Below are 16,939 nucleotides of genomic sequence, written 5' to 3' on the forward strand. Positions count from 1 at the left end.
TGCACCGGGCCTCTAGTATATATATAAATCTATATATAAATATAAGTCCCCAACCTGCCCTTCTGCTGGTGCTCCTGAACTCCAGCTCCATCTTTATCAATATTCTTGTGGTTACTATAATTCCCACTGCATTTCCCTACCATCCTTACCTTGCAGTTTTCTGAGAATTTTGATCTCTGAGTGGATATAAAAAGCTGGGGAAGGATGAAGAGGAACAGAAGTCTGCCTTTCAGAAAATAACACTGCACAGTAGAGGGAGTCTTGCCTAGTTTTTGGGTGGCACACTCCCCATAAGTTTTGAATTATAGCCAGACAGTGAAAGAGATTAGCTAACTATTTCAGTTTTGGTGGATGCATTGGTGACTTCATGTTCATGAGGTGAAGCACAGATGGCCTATTGGTGTTTTATCCCCCTCAATTTATTTTTTATGTCCTTAGTTATGAGATATTTCTAGATTCTAATTTTTTCTTACTTTGTGTTTTTCTCCCTCTGAAACTAGAAGAGATATCATTAGGTGCTACTAGCCATATAATATTTTAAACTTTTTAAAGTACATTAAATTAAAAAAACACACATATAAGACATATTAATTTTTAGCCAGGTTCAGTTGAGGTTAGCTATGATATCTGATTTTAAGGAATTTTCATTTTAGTAGGGGATATATGATATAAAAATATTAAAAGTTGAACAACAATAATGAAGGGTAAGACATTCAAAATAAAACAGAGATACATTAAAGCTGAAATAATGAATAATTACATAATTAATCAAATGAATAATTGGTCTATCAGTTCAGATGAGGAAAAGGCCAGTCAGAGAAAATGTTGCGTAGATGATTGAGTTTTAATTGGTTCTTTAAAGTTGAATATAATTTTAATTAGCATGAAATAGAATATACGTCCGATTCCTACTTGTTCTCTGGGCCAGGATGAACATAACAGAATGTCATCACAGGGGCCTAGGGTAGGGTTTCAGGGCTTAGGATCAGAGCCATAATACAGATTGTGGCTCACAATGACCAAAGCTTGGGCTTTGGCATCAGACATCCTTGGGCTCACATCTCAGTTACGGCATTTATTTGTTGGTGTGAGGCCTTATCTTCTCCGTTAAAGTACTTAGCATAGTGCCAAGTCCATAGGAGATGCCCCAAATGGTGAACATTTGTATTACAGTAAGAGCTGCGAGTCGTAGCTGAGGATGGAAGCCAGCAGGCATTATTGCATGAACAGTATTAGAGACTGTTCGTCTAAGAATCAGAAGCTGAAATAAAACAGAAATAGGTTGAGTAAGAGTTCAAGGTGATTTGAATCAAAATGGTTCAGAATACAGGTGAGTATTGGGAGCTGGTTTGCTGAAAGGTGGTGGTCAAATGGCAGAGGGGCAAATGGGGCAACTTAAAACTACAGAGCCAGGCCTGCCAAAAGGACTTTACATAAATGGATGACATAATTATAATAATATCTTTATAAAATTTTTGAATGCTTTCTATGTACTCTGGTATCATACTTATGTACATTATGTCCTTTAACCTTCATTAGTCTACAGGTAACTGGTATTTTTATATTCATTTAAAAGTGTAAATAAGAAGGCCCAAAACCATCAAAAAATTTGCCCAAAGTAACATAGTACAGTAAACGCAGAGCAAGAATTTCCTCCCAGGTTTGCCCAATAGAAGTTCATGTTCATAATCACTAAAATCCTATTTGCTCCCAAGGATGGCAAAAGTACTTTGGAGGTAACATGTAGATGTACTTGAGGAAATCAGTTATATACTTTTAGGTTTATAATTCCTAAAAATAATACTGGCTAGAGTCAAATGTTACTGGTCAAAACACTGAACGCATATCAAACTCATAACTAACAAACGAGGACATTACAGTCTCTTTATAATACTCACCAATGACAGTTCTGATTAAACCGGCAGGGGCACTTCAGGGACAGAGGCTTGCCACATCTCCTCATGACTGAATCTTTGATTTGTCACTGGAGATTTGTGTACCACAGGGGCACTAATTAGTGTCTCTGGGAATCAGCAAATGATAACGTTTTACAAAGTTTCATTTATATAATAACCACCTGGATATATAAAAGAACTATTTTTCATATATATAAACTATTATATATATATGCTTTTTCCTATTTCAAAACCTTATCCCACCTAGACAGCACCTTGGAAAAGTTATATACTAAAAGGAGACATGAGTTCTGCAGTTATCTGCATGACAACTCAGCTTCTTTTTTTCCTCAGAAGGCTTGTGAAAAAGGTTGCGATAGATAATGCAAAGTTGACATGGCCAAGTAAAATGTCAGGTAGGTGACCTGACCCAGTGAAGGGGGGGCGGGGGTGTGGCTGGTTCACCTGCCATGAACTAGAGGGCACTGGCCCATCCAGACTGGGCAATGGCTATTTACCTGCAGCTGCTTATTTCCTGCTCTTTGGGGAGCCAGAACAGCAATGCCTGCATTTCTGGGTATTTTGAGAGATGTCACATATATAAAATTGTATGTGAAAACACAGTGCTAAATTAAAATGTCTGCTCAATTAAAAAGAAAGAAGGAAAAAACACTATCTAGGCCAAATAAAACACATCTTTAGGTCGAATTCAACATGCATTCTCCAAGTCTAGAGATTTCTGAGAATCCACTGATCTTTGTTTAAAGGAGTTTTTTCTTCCTCATGTGAACCTATCCTCACTCCATAAAGGCACACAGCTTCTGATTGTGTTTACTTTTCTGTTTCACTTCTTATGGATGTTACTAGTACATGTCAATTGAAAGCTAAATAAAAATTTCTACCAAAGTTTTCAAGTCTTCAAATTAGTTTAACTAAAAAATTGTAAAGCAAATGATAAGTACTAAGATGATTAGTCAGATTTAAGTTGACTTAAATGTTGTATAATGTTGTGAAGTGTTACATAGCATCATTCTTCATTTTTAAGGACCTGGTGTGATTCTTTTTTATAAGATTTAGAAGTGCACTGCTTCATCACATACAAAGTTGCTTTGCATAAAGTTTTCAGAACTATTTAACAAAACCCACAAAAGTTAAATCAGAGACAACCCAGAATAAACAGAATATTTATAACTTGGTGACAAGAAAACACCATTACCATAGATAATCACAGTTATTTTTTTAGTGTTGTCTAAAAGGTGGCAAGATGTTTGTTAATTTATAATAATGTAAGTCTAAAATTGAAATAAAACCCAAATGAGAAAATCTGAATAAGAAAATTATTCATATTTAGTTATAAAACAGACTGCTTTTACACTGTCAGTAAAATGTGATAGAGACTACATTTCCAAATGTATGACTGACAATTGTCATCTTCTGAATTTCCCAGTTTATAATTAACAATTATCATCTTTTGACTTGCCACAGTTTGCTCTCACCTGAAGAGCCAGTCAAAGAAATAACTTTAAGATTACAAACTGATATATCTTCAGGGCCAAACATTTTGCATAAATTGATGAAGATACCATAACCCCAATTAAATTCAAAAACACCATTCCAGTAAAACAAAAGATAATGTGGGCAAAATTGAGTCAGTCACTTGATAGTAACTCCTGTTATAGACCCATTAGCCTCACTGTTTAATGTGTAACTAGCACATATAAAGTCAATATTATTTTTAAACAAGTCCTGCAATACAGGTTAAAAAAAAAGATATCAGAGTTCTAGGTGCATGTTTGTGATCTTGGGAAGCATGGATCTTCCAAGACAAGTTGCAGCTAAGCTGTCAGGTAGGAGCTGGGGGCTTCAGAATTCGAAAGGAGAGGAGTGGAGAGAAGCTCAGATTCATAGTCAAAAGATGCAAATTAGTTCTCTTTATACATCCAGAATCTGATCTGTGTTTCCTTGTCCATAATCATAGCAAAACTGCTTACCAATTACACATACTTGAGAGAAATAAGGAATTGTGTGGCCTCAAAAGAGCCTATTTTGTGCATGGTCAGGTAATCCCAAAGATCTGAAAATCAACTTGCCTTAGGCAGAGCTAAATCTTTAAACTGGTTAATTCCTTGGTTCATTTCAATACCTGGATTTTACTGTATTGTGGCCCTAATTTGTTTATTCAATTTGAAGAAATTACTCTTCAAAAAGTTCTTTTTTCCCTTTGTTTTTCTTTATTTCTCAGGATGGAGTAAGCTGCAAAATAGCTCATCCTGCCAGTTGGGCCTATGTGCTCTGCTTTTTGCTTCACAGTCAGTGCTGTTATCCTTGCTTTAATGCAGGTGCACATTGATCATGGCCAGCAACTCGTTTTAAGGGCCGTGATGGCAAGCTCTTCTTAAATAGGTAAGAATAGCACTAATAATAAGGACTACTTACATAGGTTTTGTAAATTAGGTCACTGTTTCCACAATCAACTTCATAAAACTTCCACAAGTCTACTTGGAGGACAATGTTCTGCCAGACACCAACAGCAAATATCCAATAAGTATTTTTAATAGTCAAAAACTTGGTGAAAATTTTGCATGCTCTGTAAAAGTCTAAGTGGGGCCTGTTTTCAGTTTTCATGTTGAAAGCATAAGCAGTCATAGATGGTAAACAAACATACTAACATTTTAATTTTAATGAAAAAAATGGACTCTTAAAAGTTTATCATAAATTCACCAAGACTAAGGAAGGGGGGATAAAAATGGGTAATGAATAAAATGTAACCAGTTAAGAATACTTGCACCTTGACTTGTTACCAAAGAAAGTACTTTAATAACTTGGATATGCCAAAGGAGACAAGACAAAGGAAATATGTCAAAGAGAGTTTAAAGTAGGTTAATATCAGGTAGGAATCCCATGATTTTAAATAAAAAGAAAATGATTTGAGATTTACAATCCATAGAAATCCATCTACAGGAAGAAAGAGTGAAGATTTTTTATTTATTTCACAGGTCAATTTTAAACCCTGCATACAATATTTGTGACATAAAGTAAAGTATATGATGCTAATACTATTGTTGAGAGTGAGGAGGTACTGGCAGAGACAATGATGAGGTCTAGGAAGCGAAGGGGCTGAGGCCTGGGCTATCCCAGGATAAGGAGTGTACCTCACTTGATTGTAACCTCCAACAGGACAGAGAATCTTTCTGTTTTGTGTCCTCAGCTTTCAAAGCAGGCTCTTACATATAATGGATGGCAATAAATATCTGTTAAATGAATAAAAACATGAACTAATGAATGAATGTATGAAAGTAGTTGATCTGCTTGCCTACTTTCCCACTTTGGGAATTCTTAAAAAAACAGAGGCAGGATTGGGGTAATGACCACTCAGTGAGTAGGAAATGATTAATGCAGGGACCTCAGGACACACCATTAGGGTAACATTTCCAAGGGTTTGTATTATATAAGATAGAGAACACTAGGGTATAAATAACAATTACAAAATTAGCTTAAATATAGGTATTTACTATCTAAAATAAGTTGTAGGTGAGAATTATAAGGATGTCACATTAATAATCTGTGTGAAAGTAAAAGCTATTCATTAGTATTTCCAACACAGGAAAAAAAAATGTCTTCTATCTTTCCTTCTTTTTCTTTTTCTTTCTTTCTTTTTAAACTATGGAGGTTAAGTACAGCACATCCAGGAATGTAAACTTCTTTCCCATCTATTTGATCATGTGTTATTGGCATTAACACTGTCAATAATTCATGGTAAAAGAGGAAGTTGCCATGAAAGGTTACCCATTGTCAGGCTATGATCAATAGTAAGACCACAGTGGGTGATGTATTATCATGTATCAGCCAGAATCACTTTCTCATGGATCTTGAAAACAGAAGTTACGCTCAGTTTGTGTGACCTGAGTAAAGCTTATTTGTTCCTTCTCCTTTCACTGCTGATTATAGACTATGCTTTGAATACATTTTGAGTCCAGAACAGCTCTTGCTATTTAAATTCCTGTGATCTGGCAGTGGGCCTCTAGGACTTGCCTCCATGTTTTGATGTTGGCATTTATATTTGAGCAAACAAAACTGTCACTTTGCTTTCCTGTCTTCCTCTATTGGGTCACTTTGTGCTCCATGATATGATCTAAGACAATGCAATGCAAGGAGACACATGTCCCTTCTTATTGGAAATATGAAGACTGTAGCTTCCTTTTAGCCTGTGGGAAAGAAAGCAGGTCAGGTGTCCAAAAGTAGTGGAGGAAAGTTAGTGTCATCACTATTTCTCTTCCCCACAGAAATAATATAAGATCATGAGGCTTGAACAGCACTGGTTTCTACACAGAGGGATACAGAGAAAACAGTATCTATGTTGTTTATGTGTATGATACTGTGGAAGGACACCCATCTAATAACAAGACTACCATTTCTGAACACTTTCAAACACATTCTTAATCTAATACCATCTTGCAATCTCAGGGGGGAAAGTGCGGCTCACTTATTAAAATCACCTCCTAAGTGATAAAAAAAAAAATTAAAACATTAGCAGTCATTTGGCTTCTTTGTTTGATTTAGAAAGTAAAATCACCTGATTATTTATATATTTTGGTTTTCAGAGTAAAGCATCGAAAACATTTTGAAACTTAAACATTCAAATGTGTTTTTGTTTCATTTTATGTTATTTTTTATTGCATCCAAATGCTAGTAAATAAAATAATTTATACATAAGTGGGTGAGAGGTCTGCATCAGTCAGTTTAATTTTTGTTATCACTGGCATTTGCATGTGGAAAATGCACCATATTGTGGAGATGGTAGGGGCCACCAGAAATGACACACTGGTGCTTCTCTAAGAAAAAAAATATATATAATAATAATACATAGGACTAAGTGAAAAAAGAATAAAATAACTCTGGATTTCTTGAGGTGTTTTTTTGTTTGATTGTTTGTTTTTTGCCTTCCTCCAAAGAGTTTTCTGTCCTTTTCTGAGGATATACAGGGTGGGGCAAAAGTAGATTTACAGTTGTTCATATGAAAAATTATATAATACTTAATAAATAATAATACAAGAATAAACTCTGTTTTGCATACTCACAAATGTAAACCTGCTTGTATCCCACCTTGTATATGATTTCTCTTACTTTATCCTTAAAATTGCTTGACATATGACAACCATACTCCCTGTTATAATTGAAATCCCATATCTCTTCCCCAATAAACTTACTGCCAGTGCATTGGAAGTGAATGGGAATCATAAAAACTCATCACCTCAAAGGAGAAGCCTATGAGATCACACGCAGAGAAGATGCATTGTGGCTGGGAGAGAGTGGCACTGTACATCTGCGACTTACTTACAAGACGCATTCATGTAAAAATCATTGCCTTTCCCTTACTTGATATTGTTTGGAGATGGTTCTGCTGATCAGTTTTTAATATGCCTTTTGAAAACTGACAAGTACTTTACCCACATCTCTTTAGGAACGCATGGATTCAAAGGCTGGATAAAATACTTTCATGCTTCCCAACACAAACCTGAGAGGGTAATTAAACAGATGGTAACAATAAACGGAATCTGAACACATCAGGGACTGGAGTCCCTTATTAAAAGCCTTATGCACTGAAGGGAGGGGGGAAACAACTCTGGGGAAGTGTTTTTGCAGCCAGCACCTTTATGTCTGCCTTGACCTCATAAACAGAAGCGAATCAACCATTTAGGGCTGGGTTTCCTACCACTTGGGAGAGGGCACTCCAGAGGTCGTCTGCACACTCTGAGGAGCAGGAGTGCGAAGTGTGCCTCTAAGGAATGCCTCAGCATTGCCTTCAAAGACATCAATTTTAGCCCTGGCCAGTGTTGCTAAGTGGTCAGAGTGTCTGCCTGTGCACCCAAGGGTCGCGGGTTTGATTCCTGGTCAAGGGCACGTACCTGGGTTCCAGGTTTGATCCCCAGCCCCCAGTCAGGGCCCATGCAGGAGGCAACCAATCAGTGTGTCTCTCTCACCTCTCTCTCACCTCTCTCTCACCTCTCTCTCTCTCTCTCTCTCTCACTTTCTCTCTTTTTTTCTCTCTCTCTCCCCTCCCCTTCCTCTCTTCTACTCTCTCTTAAAAAAATCAATGGAAAAATATCCTCAGGTGAGGTTAAACAAAAAATCAAACAAAAAAAAAGACCTCAAATTCAGACACAACAATTTTGTAGCTGTCAATTCACCCCATCCCCACCCCTCTGGCACACACATACACATTCACATGGAAACCTACGTTGGAAGACTTATGCTTGAAGCACAAAGCTATTTTCTCTACCTGAGGCCCAAACTAGGTATAGATCCCTATGATAATACAGGTATTCTGAATATCTTCAACCTCATTTGTGGCAACAGAATGATCTCCTACTTATTCCATCCTTGAAACAAATGAGAATTATTATTTCTCAGAACTTATTGTCACTGCCCTGAGTCAATCTACAGATGAGAAGAATTGAAGCAATCTTGATATTTCAGATTTTTAATGTATGTGGTTATTTTTCCTAGAATGTAATAATGATCTCAAATATATAAACATCATATACATCTCTCTCTGTATATATGTGTATATATAGACAGATATATATATATACTAGAAGCCCAGTGCATGAATTCATGCACGGGTGTGGTCCGGCCAGCCAGCCCTGATCAGGGCCAATTGGGCTGGGCCGGCCGGGAAGAAGGGGCACAGGTGGTTAGCCGGCCAGCCCTGCCCCCTGGTCGAACTCCCCATAGAACTCCTGGTTGAAGAGACAATTTACATATTGGCCTTTTATTATATAGGATATATGTAGTATACTAGTATATGCACACAGTATAATGTATATGTGTATGTGTGTGCACACACACAGAAAGAATTCATTCTATGCAAGAAAGGATCACGTTGCTGCAGAAGGTTGCAGTGTTACCATGCCACTACACATGCAAAGATGCTATGTTGCCATTACATAAGGCACTTACAACCTGAGGGATAATCAAGTCAGTGTTTGTTCTTCTTCTGTTCCTCAACCTGCTTCAGTTCTCTGCTTCACTTGGCAAGTTTTTGGAGTACCGTTTATGAGTAACATTCGGCATCAGTACAACAATGATTTTGCTTAACTAAGTGCTAGCAAGCAAAGTACCATGTCAACTACAGTGTTTTAGATTAATCGAGGTTATAATGATGATCTATAAAGGACATTTTGAAAACTGAGGCAAGTATTAAAACAGGAAAATCTACAAGTTATTGACAAATGTAAATCAAATGGCAGACATCATATTTCAGCTTGCATGTTACCTCTCTGTGGGTTCACATTACCATATAACACTGTCCAATTTTAATTTGGGGGCTTGATACTTAATTAATATAAAAAGACTGTTCCCATCTTCTGTTAAAATTGTACTTAAAAATGACATGCATCACCTTAAGAATTTGCTATAAAACTCTCTAAATAATATTGACTATGGTCCCAAAGTTATTTTAAGAGTGAAGTGTATTATATGAATTAAATAAGAGACTGCAAATAATTTACTGGCATAGCATGGTTGCTGCCACACAGAGTAGTAGGTAAGCTTTTTTAATTAGAATGTACACTTTTAGATTACTGATTATGAACATCAGGGGGACCAAGATTTTCATTCATCAGTAATTCTCCTTTATGTCTACACTAAGATGTAAAAACGAGACCTCTGGCTCTAACTTGGTATTTCAGAGCCTTTCAGGCTGGTGCAGAAGCTGTTTTACCTGTAATCTCTAGTGCTGCTCTGCCCCCTTGTGCTGCTACAGCGAACTCGACAGAGGAACAGTTTGTCTTCATCTTTGTACGTGAACTACAGAAAACCCCTGCAGTCTCTTCTCACTTTTCTGGCAAGTTCAAGGTCAGTGTCTAGCTATTTTCAGCTCATCTCTTCTTGATCCATGCAGAGAAATGACAAGGTAACGTGATTCGAGGTCAGCTGTATTACAGGAACCGTTACATAAACGGAGAAAGTGAAAATCAATCCTAGCTGACAGTGACTTCGGGATAATCAACGCTCACTGGATGCCTCTGTCAGCTCGCCTGCATCAAATACCGTGTGACTTCTGTCAGATCTTTTTAATAAAACTATATTCTCACTTTCAGCAACCTAAATAACTATTTCACTTGAGCTGGATTTTTCAGCTATGTTAGCCTTCCAGATCTGTAAACTATGCTAATGATTCTTCGAAAAATTTCATGGTTGATACCCATTATCCTGCAGTTTGTTATCCACCTCGATGCAAGGTACTTTTGCAAAACATGCCCTTATTTTGCGTGGCTCCTGGGAGCTTCCCTACAGACTGTTGCATCTTTGGCATTGAACTCAACACCCTTCCCCAAATCATCCTCAGCCCTAACGCCTCTCTCTTCCCTCTTGGTCTCAGAGCCCCTTCATCAATCATTTCTTGTTGAGAGATTAGGTTTCCTTCTCCATTGTAGGTGTTCACCATTGCTTTCCTTTTTAGCTTTGTATTTCCTACTCGAATGTGTTTCCCTGATGCAGAACTGGAAAAACAGTGTTTAACAAGATGTTCCCCATCAGTGGCATTCCCACTGACTGCACCTGATATGCCAGTTTAGGGAAGGAGCTATTTTATCCCAGCCACCTTGAGCTCCCTGGAAACTGTCAGGCACTCAGTCCTCCACTGAAGTACAATTTACCATAATATTAGTTGTCAGTAAATTCAAAGACGGAACTCCTAAAGCTATAAAATGGATTAGAAGCAATTTAAAAGAGAATTAACAAACTAGAGTAAGAGTATACTGTCAACAAACAAATGCTCCATCATAGGACTGTAATTTGGAATTTTAATTACCCCTCTGCTTCTGTAACAAAACAATGTCTGAACTGGCAGCGATTTGAATCTCTCACAGGTCATTGAGCATTCTAGTTAATTACTCTATGAATAGCCTGTTTTTCTCCCCTCTGGAAACACGTTTCTAATGGCAGTCAAGGTCTGACAAATGTGTCATCTACATAATTAGCTAGGAAGCAACACAAAACATTAAACATGCTTTGTGCCGACAACTATCAAAACATTTCATTTGTTGTCAATTATTCATTACTTTGTAGGTTCTGAAGGGGTTGTTATTATGGAAATAAGTCCAGATGCTAACAAGGTTAGAGTTTTGGATTCAAATTAGTAATCAGAGGACTAACTTTTTAAAAAATGTATCTCATCTCGTGTACATTCAGCACCGTGTTCAATCTGTAGGAGATTACAAATTTAGCTGTGCTCGAGATAAAATGGAAAAGGCAGAGCCATGTATGTGAATCCGGGAGCCCAGGCTCATTCTGTGAAGTCCAGCTCTACAGAGCTGCTGTACACTTTCTGAACCTGTGACAAGTCCAATTTGTGCTTGGTAAACAGAGTTAAAGATTTTCACAGTATGAGATGACATGGGATGGCGCAGACAAGGAAAACAATCTTTGGTGGGGATTTTTATTCTCTCCCCCCTCCCCAGGGCATATTATGTAAAAGTCAAAATGCAGGCTAATAAACTATTTTTGTCTGCTCTACAGAAGCCTATGTACCTTAGGTAACCCTTGAATTTCATAAAAAATTTTGCTGATTTTGAAATCTTGTTTCTTTTATTATTGTTTTAATATCACAGGAAAGGCCAAGTATTTTGTTGAAAGCAGCACTCCTGATGTATATGGAGGATATAAAAAGATTTCTCAACAAAATTGACCTCTCAGTGGCAAAGAAAATTGTGGTGGAAGACACATTATTGCTTAGTCATATCTGAAGCTTGGATCTATGGAGAGTCGCACTCCACTGTCCTCCAGCTTTTCCTTATACACCAAAATGCCTTACAAATGTCATCGAAATAGTCCAATAAAGATTAGGAACAAAACGCTGTCCTTACATTGATGAGATAAGGAAGATTTAGCTGCTGGATGCAGTGTATAACAACAGCTCATAAGGTTTGTTGTTGAATCAGAAAAACAGAATTCAAATTATACTTGTGTGTGTCTGGAATTTAATTGAGAAGCAGTTTATTTTCTACATAATGTTTAATCAGATGCCTGTACTACAGGGCTAGATAAAAAGAAAGAAAACAAATTCTATCAGGAGAAATCGAGAAGACCCGTTATCTACTGGGTGTGCAAAATATGTCAGGAAATAATTCTACCCTGGGTGCTGAGATTGCCCAGTTAATAAAAAAATAAAAAATCAGCCACTCGCTAAGAGAAAATAATTGTCTGTATCCATATTTTTCAAAGCAAAAAGGCAGCCACATCGTACATTAAGTAGGACACATTAAAATGAGCTTTAATAATCTTTATGCAGAAGGAAACTAATCCTTTTCCAGATCATACAATCCACAGCAATAAAAGGAAATCATCAAACTAAAAACAATTTTAGAAATGGCTGCAGACTCTCATTTAATTAACATGCAACAGATCATATATTTATGAGGAAGTCAAAATATTTAGGAAGCCTATAATCCTGTAAGCCTTAATGTGGTATAAAAACAACAAATAAATGCAAAGTGTTACTGTTATCCATGCCTGCCTGATCAATGGTTTTCACATATTGATCTATAAATGGAGCTGACAGTCTGTGTTGGCTGCACATTTTCCAAGCGGCGCTATTTTTGCACAAAACCAATACGGGCAATTACCTTTGTTTGAGATGCCAAGTCTTATCAATTCAAAGTGATTTAGTGTCATTTTAATTAAATATCAAGATCCACTTCAGGACAATTTATACAAACAAAGCCTCAAACCTAACTATAAGCTTGATTTGAAGTAAACACGGACAAGTCATACAGTCTCATAACATTTCTCAAAAACTCGACTGAACAGAAGGCTTATATTTTTAGTAGCAATTTTTATGTCTGCCTTTTTGGCTAGCCACAACTTTGGCAAGTATCCTATAATCACAGAAGTAAGAAACAAAAGAAAGTTGTTTCCTCTTTTTTCCTATAATAGATTAAAAAGGAACATGAACGAGCCCAGACTGTTAACAGAAGCAAAAGGAATCTTATGTGTTAATGTTTAGCAATGGTTCAAGCTAAGTCTTTATCTGAACACTAATAGAAAGATATTTCTCTGTCCATAATGGCCATGAATGAATTAATGCACTTATGTGGGGTTTACAAGATGGAAATGGTAAATATTCATACATTTGCTGCTTAAGCCACCAGCATTAAATACCGAAACTACTCCTGCCTGCAAATCCTATGCCTGCAGTTTCCTGACTTCAACTATTCAAACTCTTCATTAATATCTATTCTAAAATGTCTACTAGGTTGGAGGATCACTCTTATAAAAAACATCAATGCCACATTAATGCAACAACCTTCTGCATTAGCTATTTGCTGGATTGCATGCTAGCCTTTTGAGCCCTTAAAGAGCCACACTTCATTTGCCCCATTTACACTCACTAAGCTTTCTGCTTCTGTGGGTAGCACATTCTGATACAGTGGGGCCTTGACTTACGAGTTTAATTCGTTCCATAACGGAGCTCGTAACTCAAATTACTCGTATGTCAAATCAAAAGTGAACGAGTGAGACACGTGATGTTGGGCTGATGTTGTGGCGTTCACTGTGATGTTCGCTGCGCCAACTAGTGGTGGGGTATCTGAAGCTGGCTCATAACCCGAATTTTAGCTCGCAACTCAAAGCAAAAAAGCGGCCGAGAGATGGCTCATATCTTGAAAAACTCGTTAGTTGGGACACTCATAAGTCAAGTCCCCACTGTATATAAATAGCAGTCCACCTTTAAGAGGGCTCACTCCAGTACTGAGGGTGAGACAGCAAACCACTGAGACCAAAGAACATTCCTTCCCTACCAAGCAGAGATCTCCAGATCTTGCTAACCATGTCCTCCCATGTCCAAATTTCCTCCCTCACCAATATTCCCCAAGTACTAAAGTGACCTTTGAATTTTGAAAAGGCATCGATCTTATAAACCACATAAAAATGATTATTTGGGGTTTAAGGAAAATGATGCATACCACCCAATAAAATAGTAATGGAGTATCGATACCTGGTCACTGAAAAGCTTCCCTGCAGCACTTAGGTAATCAAAACTTTTAATTTAACAAGTAAATTCACCTACGTTTGCAGGGCTTAGGGTTGAATTAATGTTCATATTGACATTTCAAACTTTTGCTCCTAGATTTAAACACCAACAAATAGGCGCTTATCAGGTATATAGGAGAAGTTTATATTGTGTTCTGAGCTCACAGTTGTATTGAACATACTTATAATTGAACAAAATAAAGAAGATGAATTTGTGAACTAATGACAAAATTATATAATTGATTTGACCCTAGAACCTTTGATTACTTTTTGTAATAAGTTAAATTGTTATGAACATAAGGTCAGATTCTTGTGTTATTATGTACTCTAATAAGTCCATATTTGCATAATTGTCATGCCAGTGTACATATATACATATATACCATGCATATTAAATAGGATGCACATATATATACACCATGCATACTAAATAGAATGCATAAGATATATATATATAGTTTCTAAGTATTCTTAATTTTTTCTGTACAGATTAAATGTACAGAAAACATGTGCACACATTTTTATTATACATTTTCTCCTATTTCTCCTAAGTTCAAAATACCCCCCCCCCCTTGACCTCACTCCAACCTTCAACTTCTGAAAGATCAAGTTCTTAGTTAGCTTGAGCAGATATCTTTAACAGGCTTGTTTGAATAAATATGCCCAAATACTTTACATTCTGTCAGTATCTAGTCAGAAAATTGTGCATGGAAAAAAAGAGATGAAAAGAACTGAGACAGAAAGAAAATTAGTGCCATGGCAAGCTTTCAATATAGTATCTCAGCCAAGTTTTCTCAGTGAAATGACATATCCTCACTGAAATACCCTTTTTATATAATTATGCACTGAGCACACATCACCCAAAGTAACTTATTTTTGTTCCTTATCAAGGAATACATATTGCCCAGGCTAAGAATGAGGAAACAAAAGCTGGGATAATTATGGCTGATTTAACTTTGGAAAACTCTTATTCTCCAGCAGTCCAGCATACAAACCCCCAAACTAAAGTTATGTAACAAGGTAATATCAACAATGAGAAACTGCATGATAAAATCCTGCCCAAAAGTGAAAAATGCTAATTTTGTCTCATTTAGCAGCTGGATACAGAAATGCTCATTAGTTTTAAGAGGGTTAATCCTTTTAACTTTTGCATATTGATATGCCAATTATGCCTAATTGTACAAGAGGCATCAGTCAAGGTAATAGTGCATAAACACATGAAAGTTATTAAGTACATCCCAACATGTAATAAAGTAGGTGTTAATTGGTAGCTGAGTTCTGCGGGCTATTGAGGTGGATAATTCATTGAGAGATGGATCACTTGTAATTTCTCTCCATAATTCCTTTTGCAGTCTCACGCTGTGATGTTTTCATGCTTGTCAAAAACAACTGCGGCATAGTGCCTTTTGTTAAACACAGCCAATAAAATATGTTAGGCATCATTAAATATACTTAACTTTTAAACTTCTTCAAAGGTACAGTTCTTACTGATAATACATTATAGAGATTCCAATAATTTACTCTAACCACTGCCTCAAGTTCATAGTTGAGGAACATTTTAGCTGGTTCAAATGCAGAGTCGGGCTGGCAGTGTGGTGCCTCCCTGCAGACAATACTTTTAAATGAGAAATAAATAAAGAAAAATGCATCTCTGGATACCTTATCTAAGGGTGTATTTCTCGCTCCCAAAATATAATCACTGGCTTCCTTATGCTAAATTTGCCTTTAATACCTGAAGAAGGAATGATTCAAATCCTATATTTCTCAGGTGCCTGAGATGATTGTGGGTTAATTTTGCACTTGAAATTTGAGTGAAAAACAGGGAATACATGTAATTGGTAACATGCTACTCAGCAAGTTTATCTCATTTAATAACTCAGTTAGGGAGCTGAATATTTCATAGGTCCCTGTGATATTAACGGAACACACAATTAATAGCTCACATGTTTCTGCTGGGTGACTGGAAAACACAGCCTGTCCCCAGCTAACCTATTTCTCGCTTTTGCTCTCACTGTGAGAAACAACATAGATCCGGGGTCCAAAAGAGTGGCTAACATTGCATAAATAATTTTGTAACATCCTATGGCCTCAGCTGCAAGTTACCACCATTATGGAAGAAAATTAACCAGAGGAGACTCATCGCAATCAGTGTGTTTAGTGGCTCAGGATGCGTGCAGGGGCAGGGACACAATTGGCAGTAGAGTTCATTTCTAACTATTTTATTTCAAATCTTCCTAATGACACATTATCGAAACAAAATGGCTTCCTCTCCAAACCTTAAATTGCCATACCATTTCAATCGTTTCAGCTCATTCCAAATCAGTCCTAATTTCCAATATCATATATCGCTGGGATAATTTTAAGAAAGAAATTGTCGCGTTTTTGTGGGTTTTTTTTCCCCAAAGACTTTTTTCTCGTCTCGGTTTATTCTTAGCTAATTTTAGCCTCTGGCTTTTCAAAGTGATGTACTGTATTTGGAAGTACAAACACCACATGCTAGCATAACCTCATTATTTTTATGACACTGAAGCATGATAGTGGAGACCCTTAAAATGAGGCAAAGGTGCTCTTCAGTCTAGCTCCAAATACACTTTATCACTCTGGATTAAGCTCATCCCTTCTCTTGCAACTGGGGACATTATTATGACTATAAGTAGGCAAGATAAAATACATTATAAAATCAGTTTTCTCATGCACATTAGGAAAACAAATAAAACAAGGCTAATTCATGTTGTTGTTGTTTTTTTACACAAAATTCTGTGTTAGGGAACTTGGTTGTTAAGGATATTGACTTACAGGTTCAGTGACCTTCCCAACATCGGTGAGGATCATGGATTTACTTTGGCTCAGTCTATCATGGTGACTGTTGGCATTTTTGATTCTCATCTGCACAGCTCCAGTGCCTTGGCGGGTGGAATTCAGTGTTTCTACAGAAGTATCTGAATTTGTAGATTTCTGCATATTACAGTGTTATCCCTGATAAAATATAAAAACATCATATTATTCTCTAA

At 36.9% G+C, this 16,939-nt stretch overlaps 1 protein-coding gene across 1 annotated transcript in view; it reads right to left on the minus strand.

Annotated features, from left to right (window-relative positions):
* The window catches only part of ARHGAP15 (Rho GTPase activating protein 15), a 665,580-nt gene that overhangs the window by 617,134 nt on the left and 31,507 nt on the right, over nt 1-16,939 (minus strand). The window contains exon 2 of the mRNA XM_014548044.1: nt 16,725-16,904. Coding sequence (XP_014403530.1) covers nt 16,725-16,889 — 165 coding nt within the window. The 5' untranslated portion in view covers nt 16,890-16,904. The remainder of the gene's footprint in view (nt 1-16,724; nt 16,905-16,939) is intronic.

The sequence above is a fragment of the Myotis brandtii genome, unplaced genomic scaffold, assembly GCF_000412655.1.
Source record: "Myotis brandtii unplaced genomic scaffold, ASM41265v1 scaffold493, whole genome shotgun sequence".
NCBI lineage: Eukaryota > Metazoa > Chordata > Mammalia > Chiroptera > Vespertilionidae > Myotis > Myotis brandtii.